Here is a 10147-nt window from a genome sequence, read left to right as displayed (position 1 = left end):
CACGTGCGGACATGTGTGGAGCAGGAATTTCCACCAGGCCTATAAACATATTTGCAATCATTGCTCATTGCCCATGTTAAAAATCTTAAAATTCAGGGAACATACCCACACATGCCCACACATGTGCGCATACACACACACACACACACACACACAAACAAACAAACAAACAGCTTGCTAAATAAAAAGAGACAGGTTAAATCAAAAGAATCAAATAAATTCTCCTTTCAACATTGCTGTTAGGTATTTTTGACAGGTTTTTCAGAGGACCTAAGAGCCTGCTGGATCGGGCCAATGGCCCATCTAGTCCAGCATCCTGTTCTCACATTGGCCAACCACATGCTTAAGGGAAACCCACAAGAAGGTCCCAAGCACAAGAGCACTCTTCCTTCCCTGCGGTTTCCAGCAACTGGTATCCAGAGGCATTATTGTGTCTGCCTGTGGAGGCAGAACATAGCCATTATGGTTAGTAGACACTGATAACCCTCTCCTCCATGATTTGTCTAATCCTCTTTTAAAACCATCCAAGTTGGTGGTCATCACTGCCTCCTGTGGGAGCGAGTTCACAGTTCAATGATGAGCTGCATGGAGTACTTTCTTTTCTGTAATAATGAAGTGTATGTGTATATATAGAGTGCCTGCTCTAAGGTATGCTGGGCTTCGGCCATTTAGGGTTTTAAGTCAACACCATTCCCTCAAGTTGAGCCCGAGAGACCCAAACTAGCCACGGCCAATGCTGCACCTATGCTGTAATATAATCCTCATCTGCCAGCTATCAGGACTCAAGCATCCAACATTATGGGGATCCGAAACAAGATCTGTGTGTGAATTCTCAGCAACAAAAGAAAGCAAGCCGGGAGGGACAAATAAATCTTTATGGTTTCAGTTTATTATGTTTGGGGCCAGCAAAGAATAAATATGCTCAGTGTGACACAAAGGAGCATATTATATCATTATTTTGTTCCATCTGGGTAAATTTGCTGCTTACGTTGCCAGAGACATGTATGGATTGCAATTGCCACCTGCCACTACTATCAAGTGTGTCAATAAATGCCGCTATAACTAGGAGAAGATCTTGATTCCTCCTGCTGCTAACCTCTTTGGAAGTCAAGTGTAGCTTAGCATTATGCCACTCTATCTTGTACTTCTTCTCAGCTATCCCTGCAGGGTTTATTGTCCACGAATTGATTTGTGAGATTATATTAAAAACAGGTTCTTCCTCTTATTTGTGGAACAAGCAAGCAAAGACTTTCTGTTTCTGGATCTCAGGCAGTGACGTCTGCCATCATATAGAGAGCAGTATCTTGGATACCCAAAATGAGCAGTGGCCCACCAATCGCAATTGGCTCTGTGGAGGAGTAGACTCTTCATAAATGATGGGGGCTGCTTGGCTGTTTGATTTATTCAAGCAGCCCCAGCAGGAGCTGCAAACTGGCAGGGTTTGTTTAGCAACAAGGAACCACAAATAAAAACCAGTTCATCACTCTCGGACACTCCTGGTTTTAAAGCTAGGTAAGTGCCATTATGTATATTTTCTTTTAGCAATTCTCAGAAGGAGTCCTGAAGAAGAAGGAGGAAACTGTGGTCTGCATCATTGTAATGCTGCCTCCTACTTGTTTAGCCGACCTTGAAATATGGCCAAGGATCAAACTGAATGTTTTTGCTTGGCCATCAAACTGAACTGCAGGATTCCTGTGTATTTTAGAGCATAATCCTGTACTTAGAAGTATTCCCAGGTCAGTGGGTCTAGGACTGCAGCATAAGGCTAGTAGCTGAATTAAGCCTACAAATCTATACACACACTTAGAGACCTTGAACTCAACAAGGCTTACTTTTAATGCAATACAGCAGTAAGAGAGACTATTTACCATGAAGGACAGTTATCTGTGTAAAATAAATGTGGTACCAAATAAATCATTCTAAAAATACATTTCCCTACAACTCAGAAAGCATACTTTTACATTTATTTGTAATGAATGCACATATTTTATGTAATGAATGCACATATTTTATCACACAATAAGACAGAATAACATTCAGAATTTCCACATGGAGAAAGTTGTGAGATTGAGCTTTCAAATGTGATAGCAACCTTTTGTTGCTCAGGTTGATACCATGGCCAAATATGCCTTGATTTTAAAAAATGGCATGCTCTTTATTTGCAATCTGTATATGTAGGGAGAAACGAGATCCTTCATCTAGTAAACAGCCCTACTAAATAGCCCATTTGGCTATTTAACCATGCTATATGGATACCCCAGCTTTTCACTCAACTAGTGAAAATCAGTAAAAACATTAACGGTTTTGTTGCAATTATATGTACTGTAAGTAAGAGTATCTGGCCCCGATACTTTAATTACCTGCAATACACAGAACTAGGAAACGTCACCAGCAACCTGCTCAGCAACTGGGTTGTCAGAGTGGCTATATAACTCTTGTTATCTTTCCACCAAAGAATCCTTAAGGCTAGTACTGTAGCATCTTAAAGACTAACAAATTTGTTATGGAAAAAGTTTTCATGGACCAGCTGCATAAATGTTATTCTCAATTGGTGAGAATAGCACCAGATGCATGAAATGTTATTCTCAGTTGGCAAATGATTGCGTGTGCACACACAGTATATACGTGTGAAAAAATGGAGATAGAGTCAAATGACAATGATATGCAAAAATTACAGGATGAAAATACAATTAAAGTTTAAATACATGTGCAATAAGCACAGTGATTATTCACAGGAGCCATAATTAGTGTGTGGGGGGGTGGAAATCCCCCTCCATACAAACACACAAACACACACACCACCTAAAGGCAGTACTGTCAATCTTAGTCGAACACCCATCTGCTCTCAGGAGATTGATACAGCAGCACCCTCACTCGGCATTTTTAAAATCATCTCAGAGTTACAAGAGACAAACCAATAAGATCCACCCACAGGACGCTTTACAAATGCACAGTGTGTTCTTTGGATTTATTAAAATACGAGCGACAGATGATTCCGAGATGATCTCCAACCCCCCCCCCCCTAGCCCCCAACTACAGCCTTGTCTCTGAACTAGAGAAAAGATCTGCCTGCCAAGCACTTCGTGGCAAGCGCTGAAAGCGATATAGACACGGGACACGACCACGGGGCGGGCCAATTTCGCCGCCCACCGCGGGCAGGCGAGGAGCGTTTCTGGGAGGGCGGAGGCGCCCCGCTTGTGCCTCGCAGACTACATTTCCCATCCTGCCCTTGTACGGTCCTCGCGCCCCCCCCCTTTCCCTCGCGAAGAGATGGCTAGGAAGCGCCGTGAGTCCGGCGTGGATCTCGGGGCGCGGAGCTCCTTCTTCCTGGCAGGTGCAGCGCAGGGCGATCCTCGAGGGCTGCGTCTGGAAGCGCAGCCAGAACTTTAGCCCGAAGTTCTGCTGAAGAGCGCGGCGCCACTTCCCGTCGAGGCGGAGAAAGGAAGCTGCGAGCCCCGGCTCCGCGTATGTGGGGCTGCCTGGTGGACGGAGACGGGCGCGCTGGGGACCCGGCGGGCAAAACTTGTAGCGTGGCCTCTGCCACGGAAGTGGGCTATGGGGTCAGGGAGGGGGAGCTGCCCGACCCCGGAGTCTTTTATTCCTGGTTTTGCTTTGTTTGTTTTACGTCTGATGTCTCATAATCTTTCCCTTTCTTTCCCTTGGTGAGCTTTATTGTGTGCGATCGTAAACTTCCTCCTTTGTGGTGCTCTGGGAAAGGACCGGGGCACCACCGTTGCCATTTTTCCTTTAAGACCCCAGTGCCTCTGAATACCAGTCGCTGGGGAGTGAATTGGGGGCGGGGGACAACCGTGGTAGCCAGGGTACTATTGCCCTCATATCCTGCTTCCCAGGAGGTATCTGGTTGGCCACTGTGGCCGATAGGAAGCTGGAGGAGATTGGTCCTTGGTCTGATCCATTAGGGTTCATTTTATGCCCTTCTCTTCTGGATGAGACCAAGATGTGGGTAGCCCAGCCCCAAGGGTCAAGTGGGGCGGTCTCAAGCAAGCAATGACCTCCCGTCCTTCTGCTTCCTGCGTGTGTGCCAATATCAAGTAATCAGAGATTGCCTCCGGTTTTTGTGGGAATGTGTAAACATCATTTACAACACGGTGCCAGTTTGCGCATTTGATGTTGGGCGATTAATCTCATTGTGGAACATATATAACATCATGCCGGATGGTGGTTAAATATACAAGACAGAGAAGCTGACATTGTGTAATGAAAGCTGGAGCAGAGGGGGCCGGGGAGATAACTCGGGAAAGAAGACATTATATTGATTCTGGATCATTGCTTGATATTCTCTTGCCCGCCTACACAACATCCGCTTCTGTGCTGCCAGAGTTCCTCTTTCTAATGCTTTGGAGCAACATGCTGACTCTTAGAAGGCAGCTACAGCTGCACCCTGAACTGATGGGGACTCTCCACAGCCAGAGATACAGCATTGTCTACAAGTGATGTTAGGGATTTGAATTATTTAAATTATTGAATAATTATTCAAGAACTCCAAAGGGGCTACAGCTCACAAACTACTTTGTCGTTTTCCATGGATGAGGCCTTCCTCTTGCAAGCACTTAAAGCTACTTTTAATAATCAGACAGCTCCTTTCTCATCCTGGGTGCAAAGTTCTCAACTCGAGGTAACTCTTCCAGGTTAGCAGAGTTTGTAACCTGAAGCGTTTGTAACCTGAGGCATTTGTAACTCAAGGTACCACTGTAATAGATTACTTACGCCCTTCTAATTTTGGTAAGAATAACAATTCGGTCCAGTTTTCCATTCAGATTTGGTTTGACACCTCTGGAGCATGCAAGCTTGCTTCTGTTCAGCATGCACACTTGAATGGTTTCATTACCACCCTTCAAAGGATTTTGCATATGATTTTGCATATGAAAAAGGCGTCTGCCTTTTTTTCTTCTCCCAGTAGGCTACCGGTAGATCTTCTATGCCCTGCTGTAAATCTGAGCTGTCCTGCTGCGGGTTTAGAGTCTAGAACCCATCTATTCTTACATATTTCAGATTTGGATGCCATGGAGTCAACGGCAGGCATAATGATGAACAAAGGACCAGATTCTAGGAAAAGTGGGATTACGGGTAGTAAGAGAAGAGAGACAGACCCAGTTCTAAAGGTACCCTCAAAGGGCTTCTATTGCACAAAGACGTGCTGAAACACACCAGCACACCCAATCTGCATCCTATTGTTCAGATAACTTGCCTGGATCTGTGGCAATAGCCTGTTTCCCCGTGTCCATTTCTTGTTCTCCCTTTCTCTGTCCCTGCCCCATGGAGGCCCATGGACTCGTGGGTCTTCAAGATGAAGCCTCCTAATACTAAGTAAGGTCACTGGTCCACAGAGCCAAGAGGAAGGCCGTAACTCATTGACATGCAAAGATTCAATCCCTGGCATCTCTAGCTCAGATGGAGAAGGACACTTGTGCAAAGTATTTCATTTCATTTATTGAATTTATATACCACCCCATACCCAGAGGTCTCAGGGCAGTTCACAAAAAAGATCACAATATAGAAAATAAAAATAAAAACATTAATCCAATAACACCCTCCCCAACACACAAAGAGCCACATTTTAAAGGGTATAGGTTGTTGATTAGGTCAGCCGAAGGCCTGGTTAAAAAGGAACATTTTTGTCTGGCGCCTAAAGGTGTATAATGAGAGTGCCAGGTGAACTTCCATGGGAAGAGCATTCCACAGATGGGGAGCCACTGCAGAGAAGGCCCATTCTCGTGTTGCCACCCTCTGGACCTCTCAAGGAGGAGGCACACAAAGGAACATCTCACAGTACAGTATCTGGAATATCTTCCCTGGTGCAACACCCCACGTGTTTTGCTGCATTAATGCAACACCGTGGCCACTACCGGTACATTGCTGTGGCGAAATGTCCCTTGCACAGCAGACATAGGACTCATTTGCACAGCTCTTAGATTTTTTAGGTGTTTCAGTATGTGCTAAATGGTAATAGTACTGTCAACCATAAGCATTGCACTAGATTGGGGTGGTGGCAGCAGCTCACATGTTGCATGCATCAGCTTTAACATGTGCTTTTATTTTGGCTTTTGATGTTATCTGATAAGCCATTCCTTGCTAACGTGCATTTTTATCTCAATTTCCAGGCTTGCTTACAAAGCACCTTTGGAAGGCCTTGCGCCTGTCTTCCCCCATAGCACTTTCCCAACACTGTACAGGTAGGTGAAGTATGCGACGCATTCCAATATACTATCTGCTTTTGTATTCTGCTCCTGTGGAACGAATACTGAAATTGAATCTGGATGGTAAGAAAGAATTGGAACATTTGAACAATGGTGACACCATTTGTTGTGACTGTGAGAACAAATCATGCACATCAAGGAAATATATGCACATCTCTATACTCCACATGAATGAGACAGGTTGGACAAAAAAATACTTTTTCAGGGTACATAATTTGTTCACAACTCTTAGTGCAGAATCCAATGAATAGGGCAAAAGTAGCTATTGTCTTTGATGGAGAGATGCTGGCCACACAGCAAAACACTGAATTCTTACTGGGAGGAAAGATGGTAGCCTGTGCATGTTCAGTGGCTAGAATTTGTTGTTATGGGTTGAATCCCCTTGTGGCTTTCTCCTTGGGCTTTTGATTCAGCAGACTAGTGAAAGGTGAAGGTGATTTTTGTGGATTCCCCGTTTCTAACCCATGCCACCTTCCATGTTGTTCTAGTGGATCCAGATTTTTCTAGGGCTGCAGGAAGGATTGGTGAGAATTGCTTCTTTCCCACCTTCTCTTAGTGGAAGCGTCCGCTGGATCAAAAGCCTTTCTGCAAGCAGTGGAAGAGCACAATTGGACTCAACCCTATTTACTTCATTTATTTCCTGCTTTTCTGCAGCAGATTTCACTCAAAGTAGCAACCTTATGATATAAGTGCTGCTTTACCTAGAATAATCTGTGTTGTATAAGTATGTAGAAAAGAGCATCTTCCAAATGAACAAAAAATTGCTTGATTTGAAGCACAAAATACGTAGCCTAGCTGTGCATGTTTGGCTGTGGATTTTTGTAACTGGATTGCAATGGATTAGCAGCCTAGCAGGGTGGATTTGTGCTACTGGGAAAAGCTTTGGGTGCTGCAGGAGTTGCTTTGGCATAAGCCATTTTGTCCTCTTGTCACAGCTATGCTCATTTGTAGGATCAAGGTATTCTCGGGCTTTCAGTGTGAACAGATACTGCTATTTACTAATGAATTTTAATGTGTAAACAAGTTAAGGCCTAGAGCCTCTAATAACTGTCACCCATGTTAACAACACTCAGTGGTGGTTCTTTTCCCATGTTGCCTCTGGAAGGGAAGTGGCACATCATACAGTTATTAACTGTGTGCTCTTTGCTGAAGGCACAGGCAATGTGCATGTAAACCAGCCTTGCAGGTGCATTTAAACCAGCCTTGCAAATAAGCCCACAAAAGTTACTAGCCTGCAAGCAAACCTGCCAGCTTGCAGAGGATGACAGTCTCTCCTACAGCAGCTTGCTGCACTTCTATGCTGGGTACAGTTGAGGGGAGCTTCCCTCTTCCAGCAGCCAGCTTAGGTTCTGTGCTGGGTGTAGTAGAGCAATGGATCGCTCCATCTTTCTGCCAGCTTCCTTACTCACCTGAATGGAATTCCTCATCACCTATGACTGCCAAGCTAGTGCTTAAATATCAGGCTGATTCAAAACACATAGGGTTGTTAGAATGGGCCCATTGAAATTAATGGGCATGGCTCACTAAAATCCATTAAGTTCAGCAGCTGTACTGTAAATAGAACATACAAAGGATACAGCTCACACATGTTAAGGAGTAGGTGAATCATTTTAATTTGTTTTCGTTAGTGGTCTATTAGCATATTTTACGTTTATACGCTGAGACAGAGGGAATGCTTAAAGAAACGGATGTGACAGCTACCTTCCAGTGAAAGGCTCTGCTTAAAGCTGTGTGTGTGCTCATGGCAAACTATAATCTAAAAGCAATGGCAATGGGAGTTGTGTGAAAGGAATTGCCTCTTCCCAGAGGCACAATTCATTAGCATTCATGATACATTCTAGGTCTGTGCTAAGGGGAGCTATTTCATGAGCATCTGTTCTTGGGGGGAACCATCCTGTTCTTGCAGGTTCTTGCCCAGACTTGATAATGAGCAGGAATGAAGTGCCGGAAGAAAAGATAGTCCACAGAGAAGCTTCATCTAGGCCTCGGTCACCCACAAAGACTCACCAGACACTCTGCTTATCCCTCTCATCAGACAACGCCAGGCAATACAGTGGCTTGGCCTCTCTGGAGAATCTTGATACTCAGGTGAGTGATGATCTAAGTGTGCCTGCGCTGAGACATTTGTTGGGGAATACGCAGTATGTTGTCTGTCATTGCTGCTGCATCAGTTTGTGAATCTAGTAGCAGTCTACAGTGGCAGGAACTTAACTGATACCTTTCTCCTCTTTTTCAAATAGATGAAACAAGCCCACAGTGGTGGGGCAGCCAGCAGCACTGGTTCCCTGGAACGGGCATCCTTGTTTTGTGCCTCTGTACCCAGTTCCTCGTCCAAATCCATCATCTCCAAGCCAACGGGATCTCCATCCAAGCCCAAGTCTTCCAACTCTTTGTTTTCTCCCTTGCTGCCAAAGGGCAGCTTTGAATTCAATCCTAATCCGTCATTTGTTTCTAGCTCCAAGAAGCGCCGCAATGGGAGTCTCAAATCCAGGGAGGCCAGTGACCCAAAGCCAAGGGAACTACAGGCAGGCTTTGGTTTCTTGGACCCGGTCATCGCCAGGGTAACAGACTTCATCTACGTGGGGAACCTCCGTGGGGCTTACAGTGGGCAGGCGCTGTGCAAGAACCAGATTGACAGCATCATTGACGTGAGCAGCTTGCCCAGGGACTGCAGGCTGAGCTTCATCCCCTGCACCTGCAGCCGAGGGCCCCAGCATAGCTGGTCCCGCCTCAAGGTGCACGTCCAGGGGCCTTTGGAGGAGGAGCGCCTTTCTCTGCAGCAGCCATGCTTCTGGGACATCAACCGGTGCCTTGAGGCCTCTCTGGAGAAAAGGAAGCGGGTTCTGATTCACTGCAGGGATGGCTACTCCCTGGCTCCTACCTGCGTCATCCAGTACCTGATGGTCAAACACCACATGAGGCTGCTGGCTGCTTATGAGTTTGTCAGAGCAAGGTACCCAGTGAACATCCGGGAGTGTCACCAAGACCTGCTGGTGGACCTAGAGAGGTCTCTGTGGCCTGGCGAGGTGGACATGGAGTGCTCTAAACAAGCCATGTCAAGGAAGATGGCATGGACATAGGGTCAGGCTAGATGGTGAGGGCAGCAGTTTTATCTCGCACATGTAGAAAGGTGGGGAGGAATGTGGTTCATGGTGACTGAAGCTTCTCCCCTTGCCTGTCCCTTCTCTCCTAGCGCCCTCCCAGTATCTAGGAGAGGGAGCAGGTCTTGCATTGTACACACTCTTTTCAACCACCTCCTTTTTCCGCAGCAGGGATGGCTAAACTTTTTCTACTGCCATGTTCAAATATATAAAAGGATGTCATATAGAGGAGGGTGAAAGGTTGTTTTCTGCTGCTCCAGAGAAGCAGACATGGAGCAATGGATTCAAACTACAAGAAAGAAGATTCCACCTAAACATTAGGAAGAACTTCCTGACAGTGAGAGCTGTTTGGCAGTGGAATTTGCTGCCAAGGAGTGTGGTGGAGTCTCCTTCTTTGGAGGTCTTTAAGCAGAGGCTTGACTGCCATCTGTCAGGAATGCTTTGATGGTGTTTCCTGCTTGGCAGGGGGTTGGACTGGATGGCCCTTGTGGTCTCTTCCAACTCTATGATTCTAGGATGCCATTACAATGCTTCTGTTATGAAGAAGCTGCCTTAAATTGAGCTGCCTTAAACCATCCTCCCCTAGTAGATCCTTTTGCAGCCCATCTAAATCCTTCAATGGAAGATGCCAAGGACTAAGTTTATGTATGCAAGTATCTGCTTTGTCACTGAGCTGTGGACCAGGGCTATGTTTACTCTGCTCTAAAAAATACTTTGCCGGGTGTGTGTGTGTGTCTTTTTCTTTAACTTGATTTGGCCAGTAATGAGGAACTATTCAGGGGACCGAAAATATTCGGAGGACTGCCACCACTGGAAATCTTAGTTAGC

The 10147-nt window shown here is 45.6% G+C and overlaps 1 protein-coding gene across 1 annotated transcript; it reads left to right on the top strand.

The window, feature by feature from the left end:
- Window positions 1–3261: 3261 nt before the first annotated feature.
- On the top strand, window positions 3262–9508 carry LOC117049900. The gene is made up of 5 exons (XM_033155000.1): window positions 3262–3465; window positions 5014–5088; window positions 6123–6194; window positions 8125–8306; window positions 8459–9508. Exons 2-5 carry the CDS (start codon window positions 5025–5027, stop codon window positions 9296–9298), a joined length of 1158 nt encoding a protein of 385 aa, XP_033010891.1. The 5' UTR covers window positions 3262–3465; window positions 5014–5024; the 3' UTR covers window positions 9299–9508.
- The last annotated feature ends 639 nt before the right edge of the window (window positions 9509–10147 follow it).

Source organism: Lacerta agilis, chromosome 1, assembly GCF_009819535.1.
Source record: "Lacerta agilis isolate rLacAgi1 chromosome 1, rLacAgi1.pri, whole genome shotgun sequence".
In the NCBI taxonomy this organism is placed as follows: Eukaryota; Metazoa; Chordata; class Lepidosauria; order Squamata; family Lacertidae; genus Lacerta; species Lacerta agilis.
Note: the sequence above shows the minus strand (reverse complement) of the source record. Positions and strands in the feature narration are given on the sequence as shown.

Coding starts and splice junctions, on each gene's coding strand:
- LOC117049900 (XM_033155000.1), top strand. CDS start 5,025: ATGGAGTCAACGGCAGGCATAATGATGAACAAAGGACCAGATTCTAGG. Junction 6,195..8,124: donor ACTTTCCCAACACTGTACAG/GTAGGTGAAGTA, acceptor CTGTTCTTGCAG/GTTCTTGCCCAGACTTGATA. Junction 8,307..8,458: donor TGGAGAATCTTGATACTCAG/GTGAGTGATGAT, acceptor TTTTTCAAATAG/ATGAAACAAGCCCACAGTGG.